Below are 23,971 nucleotides of genomic sequence, written 5' to 3'. Positions count from 1 at the left end.
TCGTTTAATCCGCAGACGTTCCAGGTGACTACTCTAGTTTCCATTCACTTTTTTTTATCATATATCCAAATATCACAACTGTACTGTTTATACATTTCATCCATATTACTTTTTTCCCCCTGATCATTCTTTTTACCCCATGTTTTATCCTTGATCCATGTCCTGCACCAAAACACCCCCCCCCTGACCTCCCTTCCTACCCCCCCCATACAGGCAATTAGGTCAATCCTGACCTATATGTGACTGCTCCTAACCCCCAATGCCCGCCTCCCCCCCCCACCCTGGTGCATTGTCGACTATACCTACACTTATCATCTAATCTTAAACAATCCATCAAGTGCTCTCAGATTACTGCTTGCTTCTTAATTCTTACTACTTACTATTGGTTCTCGTTGTCTATTTATCATTTAACAATCAGCAATTGCAATATATTTACAAGTTGGAACCAGTATGTCCTCTTTTTTTTTATCTCTTATATTGCTTGGAAGCCCCTTGTCGCACTGCCACCACCATGTTGTTTTGCCCTCCCTTCCCATTGTCCTTTAGCTCTGCCAGGTACTCCTGGGCCTTAATCTCTGAAAGGAAAAATCTAGCAGAACCCTTCATGACAACCTTCAATTTACATGGAAACAGCAGATACGCTTCTGCACCAATACTTTGAAAAGGAGTTATTAATTGTCTCATTCGCCATCTCCTCTCCACGGTAGCGTGGCAAAAATCTGGTCTGGCGAAAAAAGTTACTCCTTCACCTGTGCGCCTTGCCTCTGGTTTAGCCTTTTCGAGAACCTCTTGTCTTGCCAGATAGTTCCCCACATATATCAAAATAGCTCTAGGTTTGTCGGTTTCTTGCTCTCTTTTCTGAGTAAACGGAAAGCGGTGTGCGCTGTATCTCCACCTCCCAGTTCCAGGTCTTGTTTTCCGGGAAGGCGCTTTTAAACAAATTAATCACAAAAGTGAGAGGATCTTGCCCTTCCAATCCCTCAGCTATTCCAAGGAGTCTTATGTTATTTCTCCTCTGGCGATTCTCAAAATCCTCGAGCTTCCATTTCACATCTGTAGCCATCTCCTCCTGTTCCTGCTTACATTTTTGCCATGCATTTACTTCATCTTCTAAATGACCTGTTCTTTCCTCTACCTCAGTAACCCTTGTTGCCATGTCCGCATAAAGTGTATTCACTTTTCTCATAGAGCCTTGAATTTTCTTATTAGCCTGCTTGGCCCTCCGACTTTCGGCTCTGGCTTCAGTTTGCATCTGTTTCAACATATTGTACAGCAGATCCATAGTAGTGCCAGGTTGATTTGAGTTACCTGTTTGGGTCAAGGGCTGAGGGTATGGGTGTGAGGGATTGTTTGTCTCACCCTCCAAATAGATCTGTGAGGTAGCGGAGTAGTCCCAATCCAGTTTTTTGGACACCAGCATTGGGCTTCCCGGTCTTCTTGAATTAGCTAATAACCTACTATTAATTGTTCGTGAGTTCCGAGAAGGATTCCCCCTATATGATGTTTTTCCTTCTGCCCCATCTGTGGACTCTAATTCAGATAGATCAGGGCTGCTTCCCTCTGGAGTTGATGTCAAGCCTGACACATCTTCAACACTTTCGGCGTCATCCAGCGAGAAAAAACATTAGTCACTAGGAGAACCTGGGGGCGAATTAGTAAGAATTATTGGCGGTGCTTGTGTTATAGGTGTATTTTTCCCCCCTCTTCTCTTTACTCGTGCATCAATCTCAGCGTAGTTTTTTGGGCGTACAACTGGCTGTACCTGTTTTGCATTTGCCTCGAGGCTAGAGCTCCCTCCATTCTGTTTTCCAGGATTGAGCAAGTGAGTCTCGGGGAGAGTATTAACCCCGTTGCCATTACCCGTGGTCCCAGCTAACTCCATAACTTGCAAATCCTCGCCATCACCCCCTTCATTTAAATTAAGGGCCCAGACTTCGCTACGTGTCAAATCAGAAAAACCAAGTACCTCGATTTCCTCGATGAGAGGAACGCCATTCTGGTCTCCTTGCGGTTGCAATTGCGGTTGCCGAAGCTCCGTGGTCTGATTCACTGTCTCGGGTAGAGACTCCAGCTGATCGCCGAGCTCTGTTCCTTCCGTCACGTCATCCCGTGGCTCGGGGGCCGATAGCGCTGCCTGCGGCATCTCGACATCCTGCCGTTCACCTCTTTGCAAATCCAACGCCGGTGTGAGCACTTGGATGTCCGGTGCTAAGCCTACAGCAGCAGCAGCGGTTACGGAGTTCGACGCGTTTACAGCAGAAAATGCTTCTACCAAGGTAGGCTGACGAAGGCAAACCTCTTCGTTATCCCGAATTTTTAGTGCTTTCTTCCCCAGATTTCCTCGCTCCTTTCTTTCCTTTAGGGGCGCCTCATCTCTGCCCGTGTTGTCATCCTCTTTATTTTTCGCAGCCTTTCTGCGGTGCTGTACTACTCCCTTCGAGTTAGAGGAGGGCATCCCGGGGTCACTCTGATTCACAATGTCTTTTTCCTTCTCCTTGTCCTTCGGCTCCTTCGGCTTCAGCACTCTTGCTCCCTTCGCCATCACGATAGCCCGGACTCTCTGGAACAGGAAGATGCAGTGCCTCACCACCTTATTTTGAGCTACAGCAGAGTACAATCCAGGGGTATCAGGTATGAGCTTGGCGCAAACTTGTAGTAGCAGTCTGAGAGTGAAACTCATCTCATTGAAATACGGCTATTAGCTCAGCAGTATTCTCCATAATATCCTCATGCACCGGAGAGGAGGAAAGTGCAGCCACTCTCACGGGCTATCGGCGGCCATCTTGCCCCCGACGTGTGGGGGGTTATTCCTGTCCGAGGAATCTTCTTAGGGGGCCAAGGTTCTTTTAACTGTGTGGGCACCTGTACAGGAAAACTTTTCAGGACGATTGTCCCTTGTTGGCAGGCTCTGCTGCGACAACTTGCTGCACACCAGGCCGCTGCTCGCTCACTGATATCGTTTACAGCCATGTCCTCCTATAAATCAGTTACTGCAATAGAGCTGAAAGACCCCAAGCACAGCAATAGAATTCTCCTCATACCTGCAGGGTGCAGGCGCTGCCGACGGGCATTCTCCTAATAGCCTGTGTGTTGTGTGGCCTCCAGCGTGACCGCAGCCCATGCAAGCCTCACTGGTGTCTCAACTATGGAGGAGACTAGCATCACCCAGGGAGCTTTAGCTTCTCACTTTGGAAGACTGTAGACCTCTTGCTTAAAGGTATCAAATCCGGGTCACCTTTGGATCCCTGTCCCCTCAAAGTTGTGAAAATGGCCAAGGTGGCTTTGACCCCGCATCTCACAGCTGTTTTGAACTTAGCCATATCCTCGGGCCAATATCCTTTGATCTGGAAGGCTGCGATGGTTAGGCCCATCCTGAAAAAGCCTTCCTTAGATCCCCTAAATTAAAAAAACTTCCGCCCCATTTCCCTTCTGCCATTCCCTGCTAAAATCCTTGAATCCCTTCTGAAGTCACACCTGAGCGCTTACCTGAGGCACCACCAGATTCTGGATGACTCCCCACATGGGTTCAGACGGGCTCATAGTATGGAGACTGCTCTCAACATGGTGTTGGATAATATTAGAGTTCAGGTGGATGCAGGGCATACCACTCTCCTTGTCTTACTCGACCTTACTGTCGCCTTCAACACCCTGTCTCCCTTAAGACTGGTGGAGCGTCTCAAGGAGATAGGGGTTGGCGGTCGGGCCCTGGACCTTCTTGCCTCATTCCTTAGTCAGCGGTCTCAAACCGTTAGAATGGGCAATTTTTACTCTGAGTCCTCCCCCCTTGTCTGCGGAGTGCCTCAGGGCTCCTCTTTGAGTCCTACCCTCTTTAATATTTATGTGGCCCCGCTGGCAAGGGTGGGGAAATCATTTGGACTGGAGGTGTTGTCTTATGATGACGACACGCAGATCATGGTCTCTATTACACAAAAGATCAGGGACTCCGCGCAAAACTTTAAGACTGTATGACAGCTGTCTCATCAAGGATGATTCAAAATTACCTTAAATTAAATGGGGAAAAGACGGAAGTCTTGATTTTTGGGAACAACTCTGACATCTGGTCGAGCGAGTGGTGGCCCAATTCTGTGGGTACCTGTCCTACTCCTGTTTACCATGGGAAAAATCTTGGAGTGGTGGTCGATGACTGTCTCTTTATGTCTCGTCAGGTCTCCAGAACAGTTGCTACATGTTTTGGACTTATTCGAGTCATAACAAAAATGTCCCAGTTTTTGTCACTTGAAGCTCGTAAAAAGGTGGTTGTGGCATTAATATTGGCCAGGCTGGACTATTGTAATGCCCTTTATCTGGGAATTAACAAGGGTCAGCTGCGCCGCTTTCAGCTGGTACAAAATGCCGCTGCAAGGCTGGTGCTGAATCTTCCCAAGCGTCACTCTGCCTCATCTGCTCTGTTCGCTGAACTGGCTCCCGGTGGACCGTAGAGTCTTGCTTAAGACCCAATGCCTCGCCCATAATGCATACTATGGACAGGGCCCAGTGGGCATAGAGAATATCCTCCATAGGTACGCTCCTTCTAGGAACCTCAGGTCAGCTAATAAAAATCTGCTCGTGGTTCCTAGATACAAACAGATGAGATGGGGTGGAAGAGCCTTTTCACAGGCTGCTGCCAAGACGTGGAACTCTCTCCCTGTTTCCCTTTCGGGTCAACAAGCTCACTCAATCTTCCGTAAGACCCTCTAGACTTGGTTGTTTCCGGCGAGACGGGCTTGAGTACGTATTGCTGGTTGTGCCCGTAAGTTTGTCTGCTCACAGCGCTTGATGCCCTTGGGCTTAGTCCGCGCTATAAAAATTCCCATTCATTCATTCAAGCCCTCCCAGCGATGTTTATTCCATCGGATGCCTCAGGGCCAGAACAGGACTTGTCTTTTAGCCAGAGCTACAGTGGAGCATGCAAACTATGCTTTCACTGAAAACTTGGGCCAGGCTCTGCCTGCAGCACTAAGTAAAAAAAAATGTTTTGCCATTAAAAGAGTACCGATATCAATCTATGTAGCGCTGCTTTTACTCAAAGCCACGCTTGACACAATGGCCACACAACACATACAACACCGCCATTATATACTAATATACCCATGGCATACCAATCACTTACAGTTTTGTTTGTGTGAGTCTCGCAATTCTGCAACAATAGACAACTTGGATAGTCTATTATCGTGTATTAGTAGGTTGTTGCCACTGCTCAACCCCACAGTGGAATGGATAGTTCAGAAAGCCCACAAAACCAAGAGAACTAAACAATGCCAGAAGGGGCAACATAGCATAATGCTACAGTAGATGGTCGTGCCCAGAAGAAGCCATACGGTTTGGCGGTTCAACGCTCTTACATCAAGGGAAGTGCTTCTCTAGGTTGCCCGTGATGTAGGTTGTAGAACCCGGTTTAGTAGAAGACATTCTACCAAACTAGTTTCCTTCTCATTCATATTTACAAATAAGTCAGATTTCTCTTGACTGGTATTTTTGTAGAAACATAAGGTATCAATAATTTTCTGTCATACAAAATCCAATTGGCACCCGTAAAACAGCAGCACTATCAACAGTAATGACAAAGGATTACAGCTTTTCAAATTTGTAGCTGTAATTAAAAGAAACGTTCCTGACAATTTTCCATACTTACAAACCTATATTTGTTTTCCTTCTGAGCAGAATCACAACTACTTATAATAACCTTCCAAGTTTCCATCCCTCAAAATGTAAGGCAATTCCCTGCTCCATTCTGGGAGAAATGTATCCTTAAATTAATTATTTTCATACTCTTTGTGATGTTCCAAAAAAGTTGAAAAACAAAAAAAGACCAATTAATCAAGTCAAGAATTACTTTATTAAGCTCAAAGAATTGACCATAAAAGTATAAAGTACATACAAAAAGAAATGAATAAAATGTGCATATTAAATGTGTTCATCAATACATCATATGACTCAAATACTACATAGTGAGTTTTTTCCCTATTTTAAAAGATTCAAGGTTACAATTACTTAAAAAAGGCAAACAGTCATTTCATTTAAATTTCATAGTTTCCTTATTAAAAAATTAAAAATGCAATTCTCAAATAATTAATTAAAATAAAGGTTTTGTTCCAGTATGACGAACAAGGAAGAGCGGAGCCACCCTTTCTGAAATTACTCACCAGGCGATGAGTCAGAGGTGGCCACTGCCCAACTCTCTGATCAGGCTAAATAAACAGAACAGGTGGATTTGTGTAATTTACTTCTCTGGCACTCTCTACTGCTAAACAATCTAAGAAACAGAAGCCACATCACACCAGCCTTACGAACACTCTCCTTCCTCCCAGCCACTTTTGGAATTTGTTTCAAGACTGCTTATAAGATACATCCAGCCATCTCTAGGGAAGTTCCCCATCTATTTCAAGAATGCATTTTAAATATGCCATCAAGCACTTTTGTAAATAATTCACCTCTTGTACAACCTGTAGTTGAACACAGGGGTTCTCGCTTCTAAATCATAGTCCATTTGTGATCAAGAGGGGATAGGTCCCAAACCACTGCTGAAAAATCAGTGAGTGGGATCAGCCAGGCGATATGACCTTCATAACAGTGAATGCTCCGTTCATAAGAAGCATCAGGTCGACCATGTTTGTCTCTATGAACATTCTTTGTCCTATTAAGTAAGCAGCCAAGCGCCTCAAACCCCTATTGCTGGATATCCAACAGCTAATAAATTGCAATATCCATTCCTAATGGGCTAAAATTGTATTTAAAGAAGATTAGTGTACAAGACTAACAAGGCAAATAAACAAAAAGGCTCAACTACTTGCTTTTAAAAACATGCTTCTAATGGCATGGATAAAGGGAAATATACAGTACCAGTGCCTTCAACCCCTGTAGAACGAATGGAGTGATAAAATGGTGGTCCTTCAGCCTGTTCTCGTAGAACACAATCAAAACTTCCACTGTAAAAAAAAAAACACTATATGTATACAATCATATTGAGGTAGGACACAATATATTTTTGGGATATTACAATGCTTTCAACATACATTAAAATAAAATCAGAACATACATTTATCAACAGTAGGAGCGCAAACATTTTAAAAAGCAGTACACCTTAGGGATAAAAATATTCTACCATGTTATAATATATTTAAGGGTAACTTGTGGAAGTCAATTGCTTTGTTAGGCTCATAAGTCCCCCACTGGAAAAGACTACAACTTGCAGTAATCGGAATTGTTGCTGTGGGGACAAAAAAGCCTCGGCAACTTTATTATTTTGCTAATCGACCGTTGACAGTGCCTAGAACTATCTTTTGGGACCTGGAAATAATACTGGAGGAAAGGATATTAGGAGAGATGAGGAGGAGGTGGGCATTAACCACACTGAAACTACCAGGAGACAAAGGAGTATTGAGCGCCTCAGATATGGCAATACATTACCTAGCAGCCCAATTGTGTAGTTGACAAGATGATTGGGAGGCTAAGAAATCACAGACAGGGCAAACAAAAAACAGTTCACCAGATGACAAAGAGATAATACGTTCTGATGAGTAATAAGCTAGATCATTCCCGTTCAAAGTTGCTGCGAACAGCAACTGCAGGAAATCCGCCTTTTCTGCTTGGTCACTCCAGTCAGGCTAGAACAATTTTGGAGTGGGGTTGTTGGCATCAATATTACAACACCAGTCACAGGGATTGTGAAGACGGGTAGGTGCAGACACACGGTCAGCACGCCGAAACTACAGAACGCTTCAATGCGGCTTCTCCGCGCCACCTGATGTGGCTACATTTTTGCATTATTTAGGATGGATACAGAACAACATTCACACACAGTAGGTAGCACCTCTGGGCACCAATCTTAGTCTAGTGTTTGTCCACTACACATGCTCAGTTGTTTGTCCTGATGCAGCGCCGTGGATCCTTATGACCAGTTTATGTGTGAAACATGTCGACTTTCCTTTTGTGAAGGAGTGACCTGAGTCAGGTCTCTCCCCCGAGACAACAGGAGACCCCTCCTACACAGTCTCAGCACTCAGACTACCTGGGTTCCATGGAAACCCCAAGGTAACATTCAGCTGCCAACAGGTTTTTATCCCTGGAATGGCGACCTCCAATAAAGTATAGTGCAGGATCTCCATTACCAGTTGTAATCCTTTATCTCATACCCCACCACTTCACGAACCACCTCACGGCATCATCTTAAAAGATCTCTGCTCAAATGAACCTTTGGGGGACCCGTAGGGCATTGCATCGCTGGCCCTACCAGGAGCACCGCCCTATGATGAAGCATGACATCATCTAGGGGATGTGTGAACACACTTTGAACAGTCCAGCTTACTGTTTTTAGCCGGTACTCTGACCCAAGGTACTCTCCACCCTTGAGATAGTGTGCCTTTCGTTCTATTCTTCATAGGAGCATTAGCCTTGTGTTGAAACTTTGTTGAAACTTTGAAACTTTTACATCACTATTACAACACCAAAGTCATAGGGATTCTGAAAAGTTCAAGTGTCACGTGAAGAACAAGTATAGAAAATGAGCCACACCAATTCTGCAGGAAAGTAGTACGGGTCTGGTATTTATTAGTGGTGCATTTTAGAGCACACTGTAGCAAATATATCACTAAAGCATAGCGTGGTAGAGAATTGTCATTTTAAGAAAGTATTTCTTCTTAATATGACAACAAACTTTGCATGGCATGCAGTACTCCTGATAACACTATATAGCGCACTGAAGATAAAGTGTGGAAAGCGAGCTTCAGCAAATAGTTATCATTTGTGCTTCACCAAGAAAAGTGTCTTGGTTTGCTTTCATCCTATTACATCTTGATTTTCATCGCACTCCACAAAAATTACACAATTACATTTGTAATTTCCCAACTGCTATGTTTTGAAATATTTGTAAAGTTTATTTACAGATATTTAAATATTGTGCTATAAAAGTTATTTAAAAAACTTTCATCCTATAGCCTTTATTTCACATTCCTGTGTCTCAGCAAGATTGTCAGTTTGCTTTACAAAATCCTCTAACTTTGCAGTCAGCGAAAGAAAAGTAAACGCCACTCTCAAAGTTAAAACAATAAGCAGCAATTTGAAATAAGACACAGCCTGACATTTGACTTGTCTTTGAACACATAGCAAATGGAACAAGATAAAAACAAGATTTAAATACATCGTAATTGCTTATTTACCTTCTGAACTCCAGCTTATTTTAGGGGTGCTACAGCAGCACCAGCACTCCTACTTCAGCACCTGTGGGTCACTCCGAATATTTCGTCTTTTGCAGAGCTCTATATTTTTGCTGGCTTTTGACCTCTGTGGACTTTACCCCTAATAACCTGCAGTAAAGGGCCTGTGTTCACCTTTAAACATGGATGAAATGGAAGATTTCTAATTGGTGTATGTAGCTTAGCAATATGTCCCTAGTATAATGTACAAGATGTGCCCAGGGCCTGTAAGTAAAAATGTAACAAATTGATTGCAGCACCTATTATGCCATCCACTTCAGTGACAGTGTAAAACATGCCTTCAGTCGTAGTCTAGCACTGAAACTTGACTGACTGTGACAGTTTAAACACTGCAATTTTACCTTTTGAAAGGTCGAAATCTCCCTTTTGAATATTAGGTCACCCCTATGTAGCCCTTGCCGCCTCCACAAGGTAGGGTGCATTATATTTAAAAGTAGTGCATGTCGAAATCTAATGTTAATATGGCCATACAGTGACTGGTGCCCAATGGTTACTTTTCACTACTGCAGGCCTAATTGTCCCTTATAGAAAACCAGAGTACAGATTAAAAACATTAATACTGTATCTCAGGAATGGGACTAACTAGAAAAATAATTAAATTACATTTTTAATAACTATTAAAAATCCAATACAATGGAGTAGTCAGAATTTTAATAAATATTAAGGAAAAGTAACTTTTAGAAAGTTACCTTCACCCAGCCTAAAGTTCTTGGAAAGTTGCATTTACTCTCACACGTCTGCCAGCCAGTATTTGCATTTGAATAGGTTTGAAAAAGGTGCACAGTACGTCCGAGGAGCAAACGATGGTCTGACCTGAATGTGCAAATATGGCTCCCCTGAGCCGACAGAAAATGCAGGATGGGGATGTGAGCATCTTTTTTGACATTAATGTCAAATCCTGCTTGAATGACAAATCCTGCTCGACAGGTCTGCTGGGTTTTACATATAACTTTGGGGCGCACTTGAAAAGACGGGAAAAAGGATGCCAAAGCAATTCCTGTGTATCCACTGTCTGGTTGCTGGTAAACCCTGCTTTGTTTCACCAGACTTCTGTCTGCGAGTTTACTGGAGCTACAGTGACTGCCTCTAACTGGACTTTAGTGTTGGATGTGGGAGAACACTAGAATTACCCACCCATACAAACCCCCCGCTCTCAGAGCCGAAGTTGAGTGCGGTCGAAGTCTACAGCCACCTTGAAAATGCCCAAAGTGGGTAGGTTGGCCCTGGGAACTTTTACCCCCATTGGTTAAGGCGTGCCTAGGTGTCATTCCCACCAAATAGCTTGTGCCAGACATAAATGTGGCACTTCCAGACACCCCCTTCAGGCGACTACAATACATGTGGATGATCAGAACAGGCCCTTTGACTACCTGTGAATACAACCAACTCCAAGATAGTCAACAAAATCAGAAATGTGATTATCTCGGAGGTACGATATGTTTACTTCCAGATTAACATGGGCACATTTCGGCATTAGAATCTGGCTTTTACTTGGTGACTCACATGCCACGTGCTAATACTTGGGAATATATCCTTAATTAGGGATAGCACATGTTTGACCATTATATTAGACGGACAACCTGTGATTATCACCCATTCCAAGATGGTCAACAAATTTACACATTTGATAGCCCTGTATTACGTCAAAGGTTAGACTGACTCCCGGTGAGTCAGTAAGTACCTCCCCTGAGGCCCTGGGGGAGGCTTTGTGTACTCCTGTGGTAGATTGGGACTTAAAGGACTAAAGTCACAATGTAAAATCTTTGACCAGAATGAACCAGTTTGGTGTTTCTGACTTGCACTCCATCGCGGTCAAAGCCACTTTATGCTTCTTGACGCTCTTCCCACTTTAAATTTTCGAAATTCTTAGCTCTTATTGGAGTTTTATCATTTTTTTATTAAAATTTACACTAATCTTCTAATTTGGTTTGGGATTTTTATTGTTTTTGAATTTTGATTTTATAACTGTTTGATGCTGCATAAATACCTTCAAAATTACCCAAAGGTAAGCCAGCCTGCTCTGTGCCATAGCTGCGAGGGGGTAGGAGTCAGGTTAACTGAGGGACTTAAGAGGTTTCACCCTGACAAGGGCTGAGAGTATTCCATGACGCGGTAGTCACTCATCCCAAGTAATAGTCCAAATTCTTACAGCAATGTATTGTTGGTAAGTGACCCTCCATAGAATGAGTTACGGGAACCATCATGCACTGGCAATACCATTAAAAGGTCTCCCCAAAATGTAAGGATATCATACAGAAAAAGAGTTGGCATGGTGGGAAAAAGTAGTAAAATTTGCAGTGGGAAAACAATTTGAAAACGGTCAACTACTAACATTTGAAGCCCTTGTGACCGATTATGGGGTACATGCATTTTGAAATTGTAGGAAATAACAACAAGCATTTGCAAAGCAATCGGTTTTGCCTTTGGGACCTTATAAGTATTTAGCTATGCAGCACGTTAGCCTGGGTGCTGAAACATCTACTGTTCTTTAACATGGAGAGAAAATAAGCACCAAACTGCGTGACACGCCAGGTATGGGAACACATGGAGAGAAATATTGCCTTTCAGCGGGAAATGGTATAGTCCAAAGCTCTGTTTTTAACATAAAATCAGGGCCCCCTGTGGTCATATCACTGAAAATACAAGATTAGAACAACATATTATTTTCTACGGGTGCTCATGGAAGACAATTTCTTTGGACTGGAGTCTAGAAAATGCTAAATTGATTCTGGTATTTTATTGACCTCTGCTGGTCGTTTTCTATCAAGAAAGTTAAATAGCGGCATTTGCAATGAATTTGTTTTTTAAAAGTATCTCAGCAGAAAGCATTTCTGGTATTTTACTGACCTCTGCTGGTCGTTTTATCAAGACAGTTAAAAAGAGGCAGTTGAACAGAAAAAAGACCCTAAGCAGAAGCAGACAAGTCCTAGGGCTGATCTCCAGAGCCCACAAAGTACATACACATATAAGTATATATAAGTATATACTAAAGTATATACAAGAGGTCTCGAATGCTCGACCTAAAAAATGGCTAAACAAATGAAATAAACGTATTTCCCAAAATGACATGTACCAAAGTTATTACGACACAGTCAAAGAACTGTTAACGTGAAAATAATGGACTGCAAGAATGGTGGTATTCCAAAATAGGTGGGAACATATATAAATGAAGGAAAATGTTTAGTACCACATTTATTTGAATAGTAAGTGAATACGCAAAAGTAAAGAAACACATACAGGTGTAAAAGCAGAACAATGTTATATAAACAGGTCGTACTCGGGATACTTAAGTACTGTCTAGATATGTTAAGTCAAAACCCCAAGTACATAAGAGTTTGAAATTCTGACCATGAGAGGCATCATGCAATTATTTTAGTGTTTTATACGAGGCTCGTCAGCCTTCCTTCTCATGAAAGAAAAGGAAGAATGGCAAACCCCAGGTTAAATGCCATATTTCTTCGTTTGTGGAGGTGCAATAGTGGGCACGGAGCCCACTATGAAGCATTTCAAGATGCAATTTAATGCTCACTGGGCCTCCAGAATATTGACTAAAGATTCCCAATGAGGATGCTGCGCGATGGACGTCGTATTTTTTATTGAACTCCCACTTACCCGAAGTCTAGAGTAGCCACACAGTCAGGGCTACATGACTTAAATATCATGCTGTAAACCCCAAAGTGTTGCGGTCAATAAAGATCAGTATTTTTTTTATTTCAAGCAGATTTTATTGATTACAAACCAATGGCAAGTGATAAATAAAGCAGTATGCAGTCAGTCAATAGTAATAACATTTCCATGGATCGAGTGGTTTTCCTTTAGGCTAAGCAAGGTGTAAGAAGGCTTAATCTGGTCATGAGTGCATATCTAATACAACAGGATGTGTGTACAAATGAATGTATCTGTCAGTCTAAAACCAAGGAAATATTTTCTACAGTATACATTGCACTGCCAACTGAAACAATCTAATTAACCTTCCTCTCGTTCCCTCCCCCCTCTCTCTAGGCGTGCCATGAATGAGGTTCATGTCCTCATAAGAGATGCAACATGCTAATAGTGTGGGAAAGTAGCCTATTTTGACTCACTTATTCTAGTCTTGCCAACTTCCTTCTGGTGCGGTATGCTGAGGGCAAAGTACTTGGTTGTGGGTCGGAGTGCACCACAGGAAGTAGTTGAGTGACTTACAACATCAGGGAATATCCAGCACCTCCTCGCGAGTTGTGGTGGGACGTGGTGGTAGGGGGGATATGAGTTAGGATGCCTCAAAAGGGTCACCAGAGCCTCCCATGCCGGGGATGCTTCCAAGGACCCTCGATTTTCTCAGTCGTACGGCCCCTTCATAATCTGCCCATCGTATGACCTCTCTCCTCCAACCCTCAACAGATGGCCCCCCTAGGACTTCCAGTGTCTGGCAAACTCTCTCTTGGCCAATAAGAGTGCCACATCTTGGAATGTACTAGTTACTTTAGTTTTGGAAGTATATGGAAACCAATGTAATAAACAATGCCCTGGTGTACAGTGTGCCTCTCTTTCAGTCACCTCGGCTAATGTGTCTGTCTCCGTCCCCCAAAAGCTTTACAACTTTGGACAACTCCAAAACATATGCAAGAATTCGGATCCTACCTCTCCGTAGCGGGGGGCACGTGGCTGTTTCTATCAGAAAGTATCAATTTATTTGTGCTGGTGTAGGGTATGCTCTGGAGTACATAAAAATGTATCAATTGGAACTGGGCATTCCTGGATACTCTGGGGAAGCGCTCGACTAATCCAGCACAGAGTTTCTCTTCAATAGTTATCCCCAGATCTTCCTCCCAGTGCAATCATATATTAACAAGTGCAGGTCAATTAAGGTCTGTTGCTCAGTACACCTGTACAATGCCTAAAATACGGAGACAACTTGCCATTTCATTACTTTCAGGCTTAGCAAAAATATGATAAATTGGACTGGGCAATATGGAAGCAAGTGCTCAAATGTTTTTTAGGTTTTGTTTTAGTTTCTATGCACCACTGATGTGCATGTCACAAAGCACCAACAAAAAGCAAGCACTACAATTCTGGTCACTAACTGGGGCCAAATCTGGCTGAATCTAAAATGCAAATTCCACCTGGATTAAATCATTTTTACAAGGTGGGGTAGTGAAAAAAACGTGTGCTTCCGTGATGCAAATTCTACAACATTCAAATCAAAAGGCAAATTTCAGTAGACACGGGTATAGACAAAACGCTTGGGTTGTCTTTCCCCAGACTTTCTTAAGAATACACAAGGAATAGGTAAACAATGTTAATAACGAAACGTTATCTCCGCGGGGAATCACAATGCGGTCGTTATCACGACCGCGTTGTGATTCCGCATACCATTACTCCGCAAGTCGGAACAACGACTTGCGGAGGGAGGGGGGGGTGGGGGGGGGGGGTTTGGAGGTGTTGGATTTAAAATCCAACACCTTCCCTAGTGTCCGCATTGGCTGGAGTTGGAATAGTAAATTATACTATTCCAAGGGGGCGTGGCCAAGCGCGAGCCGAGATGACCGCGTAGTCTCAGAGCTCCATGGCCGGTGAGCCCTGCAACTATCCTGTCACACCCATCCTGAGTCTGCAGGATTTCCCCGAGGACCGGAAGGGTGTCGGAGCCAGTGCGGCTCACTTCCGGACTGTTTGCTGCCTCAGCGAGGCTGTGGGGATGGCGAATCACCGACGACTATCGCAGGCCCATAAGCCGGGACCTGTGGTGGAGGACCCGGCCGGGCAGTGAGGTACTTCCGGTCGGCCCAGGGGGCGGGACTACATCCTTGGGGTGCCGCATCTACCCGCGATCTGGCCCCTGCTATCTACGCGGCTGCCTTGGATTCCACTGGGTGTGCGAGAGCAGTTTGCTCGGAAGCGGCGGCGAGGGAGTGGTGGCGGCTGCGATCTGGGCAGCCGCCGAGAAAAGTATCATCAGTTGACCCCGGGGCTGTAATTGGAGCTCACACTGTGGGCTCCACACGGGCACTGCCAGACTTGGGGGCGTGGGAGAGGTGATGGACTTGCAGTGTCAGTTGGATGCCTCTTCCGCCTGGGCCCTGACTTAATGCTGATCTAAACTGCCAAAGTGGAGCCGTGTTGTGGGGGTGCTGGTCCCGCGGGCCTATAACGCATTTGTGCAGAGGTTCCCCCTTCCTCCAACCGGCTCCTCTCCTGTGTTCCGTGACTCTCCTTTATCGGATGGCTGCATGTGCATTGGAGTAATCACCATGGGCAGACTGACAGTGTTTCTTGATCTTTGGAGGCCGATGTAACCCGCGCCCACACTGCTGTAGAGCTTGTTTCTGACACGATAGGTACTGAAGTGCCCGCACCCGGAGTGACTGAGTTCGAAATATCATTTGACTCGGCTGGGGCTGACCCAGATCAAACGACACACGCTGGAGCATGGAGAGGGGGAAGAGCACCGGTACTAGGGGAGTGAAGCCAGTCCAATCGAATAAACTGGACAGATACACCGTCACTATATGCCCAAGGGAAGATTATCGGAAGACTCGGCGGGGAGGGGGGGGGGGGGGTAGGGGCGCAGGTTGGGGACAGATCGGACCGGTCTCTCAAGGATGTCATGGACATGATATCTAGGGTCAAGACCTCCCTTGAACACAAAATGGACTCAATGGCCATAGATATCAACCTCATTTGTGCAGATATGGGGAAACTAAACGAAAAAGTGAAACAGGTCGACATCACCACCGCTAGCCTTGTGGGGGATGTTTCTCAGCTACAGAGGGAGGCCGGAGGAATGCACAACTCACGAAGGGCATTTGAACTCAAGCTAGATGACTATGAAGGCCGTCTCCGCCGCAATAATCTACGCATCCTGGGCGTACCCGAGAAGTCGGAGGGGCAGGCCCCAGATCTATTCTTTGAGGATCTTATTCTTAATCATCTCCAGCCGAAGGGCCTCAGTAAGTTCGTTGTTGTCGAGCGGGCACACAGGGTCCAGGGGGGGCTGTCCCAGACCGGGCGCTCCCCCGCGGCCCATGTTGGCCAGAGTCCTCAACTTTCGTGACAGAGATGCTATTCTCCAGTGCTCTAGGGCTAACGCTCCCCTTAAATATGAGAACGCTACAATCACTTTCTTCCCCGACTTCAAGCAGAGGGTGCAGAGACAACGTAAGACTTTCCTGTCAGTGAAACGTGATCTGCGGGAAAGAGGCATGAAGTATTCTATGCTGTTCCCGGCCCGTCTTCGAGTGGTAGCAGATGATAAAGTACGGTTTTTCGATCAATCAGAGACAGTGTCGGAGTGGCTGGAGAATCGGGGCCACCCGGACCTGGCGAACCAAGGGGAGGGGGGTGAAGTTGAGACCTAGCCACTCTGTTTGGAAGTTGTTTCATGTGCCCTGTGGATGTGGGTTTGTGGCGGGGGGGGGGTTGGGGGCGTGAAGGGAGGATGCCTTTATGTGCTCGTGGAGAGGGTGAAAGATATATTATTTGTTTGATTATATACACTGCGGACTTATTCCTATGGGGATTTTATGGGGCACGGCCTGAAGCTCTCGGAATTTTCCCCCTAATTGACCTTTTTGTTCTTTCTTTTGAATGTTAAGAGTGACAGGCACTCTGCTTTTTCAATGGGCAGTTTGAAGCCTAATGGGCAGGGCAGCGGGGTGGGGGGGGAGTTGGGGAGGGAAGTTTGGTTCACCAGTTAGATGTATGGTTTATGGTACCGGTGTGTTGTACCTGTTAAACATGCGGCATACAGAAGACTGTCAACTCTTTATCCTACACGATGATGGGGGGGTAGGGAACTAACGGTTTTGAGTTGGAATGTGAATGGGTTGGGGGACAGGATCAAACGTAGTGTGGTTCTTCAGTATCTTAAACGTCAGGCGCCGGATGTGGTGTTGCTTCAGGAAACGAATTTAATTGGAAATACATGTAAAGCCATGCACAGAATGGGATACAAACTGTTGGCACACGCTGGATTTACATCAGGCTCCAGGGGAGTGGGTATTTTGATACGTAATGCATTCCCTTTGGTCATAGATTCCAGGTGGGAGGATGACAGGGGCAGGTATGTTGGCATTACGGGTCGATGGGAGGGGCAGGTTCTTACCCTCATATCTGTCTATGTCCCCCCGGGTATGCAGTCCACTTCCTTTGCTGATCTCGGAAAGCTTCTGCTTGAGCTGCCGGTTGGGCTGTTGGTCTTGGGGGGGGGGAGGGGGGAGGAGGGGACTTCAACGCAGTGAAGTCTGGAATTGTGGACAGGCATCCCTCCCGTGAGCTGGGGCGCGCCGCCGATGGCTGCCCGACTTTCTGGACGCCATGGGCTTAGTGGCCGGTTGGAGAATTCTTCACCCGGATCAGAGGCAATACACATTTCACTCTGGTGCCCATGGGAGCCTCTCCCGCCTGGACTATTGCTTGGTTCCGGCGGCTCAGGCATCCTACCTTGTTGAGGCAACTCATCTCGCCCGGGGTATATCTGATTATTCCCCACTCTGGTTTTGGCTTTGTATCACACCAGGAACGGCGGGTAGGGTGGCCCCCATTAAGTCCTGGTATCTTCGTGATCCCAAGCTTCCCAAAGACCTCATTAAAGCTCTTGAGGCCTACTTCGCAGACAATGTGGGGTCGGTCTCCTCTTCCGTGTCCCTATGGGAAGCCTTCAAAAAGGTTATTAGGGGCCAGGCTCTTTCATTGATAGCTGGAACTCAAAAAAAGAGAGGAATAAAGATGTAGTAGCAGCAGAAACTGATATTGGTCTTTTGGAGGGGGAACTGGAACAAGAGGTAACACAGGCTAAGTTGCACCTTCTGAGCCGTAAGCACACTTACAGATCCCCAAAGTATAGTTGATAGCTTTGCGGCATACTTCCAAACTGTTTACACCTCGGTCTCGGATCGACCGAAGGAGGATTCGCACTTGTTGCTTAGGGACCTGCAGCTCCCTTGCCTGTCCCACGAAGATCGCGACTTGATGGATAGTGCCTTCACCACTGATGAAGTAGCCTAAGCTATTCGCTCTTTGAATTCAGGGAAGGCATTGGGACCAAACGGGCTACCGATTGAACTTTATAAGCTCAGTCCCAATAGGCTGGTTCCCTACCTCAAAAATATGTTTGTCAAGGCCCGGGAGAAGGGGATTTTGCCTAGAGACCAGAGAATCGCCTCAGTGGTGGTGATCCAAAATGTGGGCAAGCTCAAAACTGCTTGTGCATCTTATAGGCCAATTTCTTTGTTGAATGCGGAGCCCAAAATTCTGGCCAAGCTTCTCTCTAATAGGCTAGTGAAGGTAATCGGCGAGCTGATTCACCCTGACCAATCGGGATTTCTTCCACATAGAAACACTGCCCTGAATCTACGCAAGATGCATGGAGTAATAGCCAGGGCCCACACTCTGCAGGAACCAGCAGTTATCGCTTCACTTGACGCGACCAGGGCTTTTGATACAGTCGAGTGGCCCTACCTATGGGCGGTCTTGACCAAGTTTGGGTTCGGCCCTGAGTTCATAGATTGGGTGCGCCTGTTGTACTCTGAGCCGCTCGCCCAGGTAGTCGTTAATAATCGTGCCTCAGCGCCTTTCCGCCTCGGCCGCGGCACTCGGCAAGGCTGCCCTCTCTCTCCCCTTCTCTTCTCGCTGGCGTTGGAGCCTTTGGCGGCCTGGCTGCGCTGGGAACCGTCTATTCGAGGCATTCGGTGGTCCCACGATTGGGAGGACCGGGTATCTCTATATGCAGACAATATCCTGCTCTATTTAACTTCTCCCCGTAAGTCCTTAATTGTTGTGTGCGACGTCCTGGCCTCGTTCGATAAAAACTCTGGGCTCTCCATTAATTGGGGTAAATCTTTGCTGTTTGTCCTCAGGGGAAATCCCCCGATTCCCCAGAGCGACTGCCCCATCCAGATCAGTACAGAAGGGTTTAAATATTTGGGGATTTTCAACTCTCTTGACCCAGCGATCAGGTACACCAGGAATCTCCTGCCGCCTTTGCAGAGGCTTAGAGGTGATATCACCAACTGGAGTAGACTTCCGCTCTCTCTGCTGGGGCGAGCGGCCCTTTTCAAAATGATGGCTCTGCCTCGTTTCCTCTATGCCCTCCAAAACTCCCTGGATGTAGTTCCGGCCAGCTATTTCCGTGAGGTGGAGGGACTACAGCGCAGCCTTCTATGGGAAGGTAGACCCTGTATTGCCTTAGCGAAGTTGACGCTTCCCTGGTATGATGGAGGCATTGCCCTCCCAGACATTAAACGGTATTACTGGGCCTCTCAGCTGGCTGCGATTAATCATGGAACATACAGCCAGCTACGGATCCCGGCTACGCCATGGATAGATGGCTTCTCCCGGATGGCAGATATAATAGGGCATTATACTCTAAACCCTCGAAGTTAGACTGGTCAGGACCGACCCAACATGCAGTTCGGATCTGGCATGACGCCACAAGCTTTCTGGGATGGAGCAATAAGTTGACACTAGCAACCCCACTTTTTGACTCAGATCGGCTGGGTAAGCTTTGGAAAACGAGAGGGTTTGATAAATGGGGCCCGATAGGTATCTCTACCATCAAAGACATCTGGAGCAAGGGGAGGATTAAGTCATGTGAGGACATGCAGAATGAATTCCAGTTGGCGAGCTCTGAATACTTTCGCTACGCGCAAATCCGACACGCGCTACAGGCTGCCTTGCCTGCGGATGCTGACCTCCCGAAGACTTCCCCTCTTGAGGATAGAATTTTAGATGGTCACCTCCCCGAAAAAACTATCTCCCTGGTCTACAAGAAACTAATCAACCATAGGGCCGACCTACTTGGCGAGTTGAGGGATAAATGGGTCCGGGACGGAATAGAACTCGATGATGAGGACTGGCAATCAGCTTTTTCATCTCCTAAAGTGGTTGCCATTTCTGCGCGGTTGCGGCTCGTTCAATTGAAAATATTACATAGGATTTACGTTACGGGCCCCGTCTAGTGCAGATGGGTTTGTCTGATTCCGGATTGTGTAGACGTAAATGTGGTCTCGCGGGAGCGTTCCTTCATGTCATCTGGGAATGTCGATATGTGACTGAGTACTGGAGTAAGATTCACAACACTATTCATGAAGTCTTGGGGGTCTCCTTGCTACCGGAGGCAAGGAGGTGCCTCCTTAACATATGGGAGCCAACCGACCTTAACTCCGCACAGACAAAATGGGTCACATTGAGTTATATGATAGCTAAAAGGAACATTGCACAACAGTGGGGATCAGAACAGCCTCCCACCCTTGAGACCTGGAAGATTAACTTAGATTGGACCATGTTCCGGGAAAAACTGTTTTTTATGGCAAGGGGCCGCCCTCGAAAGTGGGCTTCATTATGGGGACCTAGGAATCATTATAGAGGAGAAATTTGTGTGCCACCCAGGAACGCTGTTTTTGATGTACCCCTATCCCCATAAATCACTGCCATGTTTGTACTTTTATGTCCCTTACCCCCTGTGGGAAAGATGCTGAATGTGACATGATTCTTCTGTACTGTATTTTTCACCGATGCTTTGTTTCAATCAAAAGAATTGTTTAAAAAAAAGTATACTATTCCAACTTCCAGCGCCCCCCCTCCGCAAGCCGTCGTTCCGACTTGCGGAGTAAAGGTATGCGGAATCACAACGCGGTTGTGATAACGACCGCATTGTGATTCCCCGCGGAGAAAAAGGCTGTGGGCTAAAGAGAGGACAAACATACTTATATCAGAAAGTTTTGCCTGAAACAGATCGATCTGAAAATCTCGACACCTGGTCACAAACTGTGTCCAATGTCTAGGGTAGATAAATGTTGTGAACAGACTGCACACAGCTGAGCTGATATTCCCCACTTTGATAGACAGATGAAAACCAATTAACTGACTGCACTTAATCTCCACACATGGAAGTGTGTAGGTTGTGGAGATTTAGATGAAGAACAATGCAATGCAGCTAGGACATCAAGTCTTCAAGCAGAGGTAGATGGAGGAGAGGGCAACCTCTCCAGCTCAGCAGCAAAAGGTACTGCACTCCCAAAACCCAGTTTCTGAGCCCATTCTCTCCTGTCCCTCTTCAGAACTCAGAGAAGATGGGGCAGAAGTGGCAATGCTTAGAGGAGACTGAAGTCCCACAGAAGGTGGAATGCGTCTCCTGGGGAGCCATGAGGTGGAAACTCTAGAGCATAAAAGGCTCTTCAGTGAGCCTTTATGGGGGTAGAAAAATGATCTACCCAAGCCACGCCCCACTAGGCGAAGATGCCCTGAACTACCTTCAGATGCAGTTGCCACTTAGGTGGGATGTCTGCTGTGCTTGTCTGACCTGGCATGCAGGAATCCTGGCAGATGCTTGATAGTCTGTGCGTTTTCCTGAATGCCCAACCTGTGCGACAGTTACAGAGCTTTCTGGCACAGCACCTGCAAACCCACACCACCCTTCTTGCCGCACAACTACTTGGCAGTCATGTTGTTCATTAGAACTTGCATTGGGCTTCCCTGGATGGAAGGCAGAAAATGCCAGCCAGATGGCACACATCTCCATCAGGTGTCACAGTCCCAATGACGAACAGAGACCTCTGATCTCCATCACATCCAGGTGGCATCCTCAGCTTAAAGCCAATGCATCCATCAGGAACATGAGCTCTAGGTGAGAAGGGAGAATGCCCAGCGGCATGTCAGTTTGGCATCCTTCATCTGCCATTGAAGGTCTGAGGTTGCCTCATACGATGTGGATTTTGTCACAGAAACACTCCTAGCATTGACGCCACTGTAGGCAGAGGTTTAATTGGAAAACGTACATGTTAACATACATGAGGCACCAGAAAGATACACAATGTCAGAATCAAGAAGCCTCAGAAACAACTGGGCCAGAACTAACAAATGAGTTTAAATATCAGGATCATATACTGAATGCCCCAAACTTGACGAAGCGTGAAAAGGCTTTGAGCACCAATGCATAAAGAACTGCCCCTGTAGAGGTAATCCAGTGTACCAGCTGGAGGTGGCATTTGCCTCGTTGGTAAAGAACCTCAGGGGCAAATAAAACAAGATGGCCATTTGCAGGTGGGCTCAGACTAACTGTGATGAGTTAGGCTTTAATAGCCAGTTGTCGAGGTATGGGAAGACATACACTCCCAAATTGCTAAGACTGCCATGACCACTGCCATCAACTTTATAAATACACAGAGGGGGTGGGGTTCAAAGTGAGCTCAAAGGACAGAACAGTGAACAGAAAGTCTTCCTCTCCCGCGATGAATGGAAGGAAATGCCTGTGGGACTGTAGGACTCATCAGTCAGGTTGAAGGACACTATCCAGTCCCAGAGTCTAGAGCAGAGAGGACCTGAGCATGGGGTAACATCTAGAATCTGTCCTATTGAAGGAAAGAGAACCAAACATCAACAATCAACCCCAGTCTATCATTCTTTTTGAGCATCAGTAAATAGCAGGAATAGCACATGCTGCCTTTATTCTTTTCGAACACCCTCTTGATTGCCATTTTGGCCAATAATGACAACCTCTAGGCTAAATTTAAAGGAATTGATAGGGTGGTCGGTATTTGGGGTCTGACTGGGAAAAAAAAGATGTAACCTAGACAGACAACCTGTACGCCCCACTGGTCTGAGGTAACTGCATGCAACTGGCCATTTAGAAGCATATTCTTCCCTACCATTAACGGCAAAAGACTCCCTCAGAAGGAACAGGTCTGTTTGGTGGCGGCACGGGAAGAGGAAGACTAGAACTGACCATGCTATTGTGCCACTGTCCTTTGCCACCAGTATGATCCACTGGAATCCCAAAAATGCTGAATGGGCTGAGGTGGCTTCTTTTATTACACAAATACATAGAATAACACTACACATTCAATAAAGCACATATGCCCGATTCCTTGGTGCAAGTCTTTGTTTTCAGGGCCCTCTGCTGACGTATCCAATTACCTCACCACCCATCTCTGCGTGGGTCCTGCCCTTTTCTCTAGTCCTTCTCCCCCTCCCCCTCCCAGTTTCAGTGTTCCAGGTATGGTCTATAGGTCCAGCTCATGCATCGCCCCGCTGTTTGGTCTTCGGGCCAAAGTTCACACAGCAGTGAAATCTCACCAGTAGCAGGAAGCTTCTAGGTGGCTCACGGCAGTCTTCCAGGGTGCGTGGCAGTAAGCCATGCAGACCGTCACTTAGAGGGTTGCAGCAGGAGCAAAGGCTTTTGTCTGTGGTCCTATTCCAGGCAGCTGGCCATAGATCGTGGCTCACTATAGTGCTACGGGGTTACTTGACTCACAGCATGGCTCACTCAGACCCTCCAGTGGGTACTTGACACACATTATGGTTCATTCAGACATACCAGTTAATACTTGCGACTTCTTCTTAAGTGTGGCAGCCACACGCCAGCAGGTAATGGTTCTTTGGTATACAAATGCCAGATGCTATTCTTGGCTCACAGTACATCGAGGCGATGACCTCGATTCTACACAAAGTACCCCAGGAGCACCTCTCAGGTTACTTGGCCTTCTGGATTGATACTGACCTAAAGACACACTTGGATAGTGCCGCAGTCATGCAGTCCACTTCTGGGGAACACTGGCCACTTGCAGATGCTTATCCTGGCTGTGGTCTGACCTACCATTTGGTCACACAGACTAGGTATCTTGGTAGCTACGACTGGAAAAAGTGACAAAGATCGTAATGCTTAGTCTGGCAGTACCACAGTTCCTTTGGTGCTCTTGCTTAGAGAGTTTCTGTTGGACAAACTCTACACAAGGGTCAATTAACCACAGTCCCTTACACAATCAGCTTATTCTGCTTGGTTG

At 46.1% G+C, this 23,971-nt stretch overlaps 1 protein-coding gene across 1 annotated transcript in view; it reads right to left on the bottom strand.

Annotated features, from left to right (window-relative positions):
- Window positions 1-23,971, bottom strand: part of MMS19 (MMS19 cytosolic iron-sulfur assembly component) — a 466,622-nt gene that overhangs the window by 387,716 nt on the left and 54,935 nt on the right. The window contains exon 4 of the mRNA XM_078643578.1: window positions 6,841-6,926. Within this exon, the coding sequence (XP_078499704.1) occupies window positions 6,841-6,926 (86 nt within the window). The remainder of the gene's footprint in view (window positions 1-6,840; window positions 6,927-23,971) is intronic.

This window comes from Lissotriton helveticus, chromosome 5_1 (genome assembly GCF_964261635.1).
Source record: "Lissotriton helveticus chromosome 5_1, aLisHel1.1, whole genome shotgun sequence".
Taxonomy (NCBI): Eukaryota; Metazoa; Chordata; class Amphibia; order Caudata; family Salamandridae; genus Lissotriton; species Lissotriton helveticus.
Note: the sequence above shows the minus strand (reverse complement) of the source record. Positions and strands in the feature narration are given on the sequence as shown.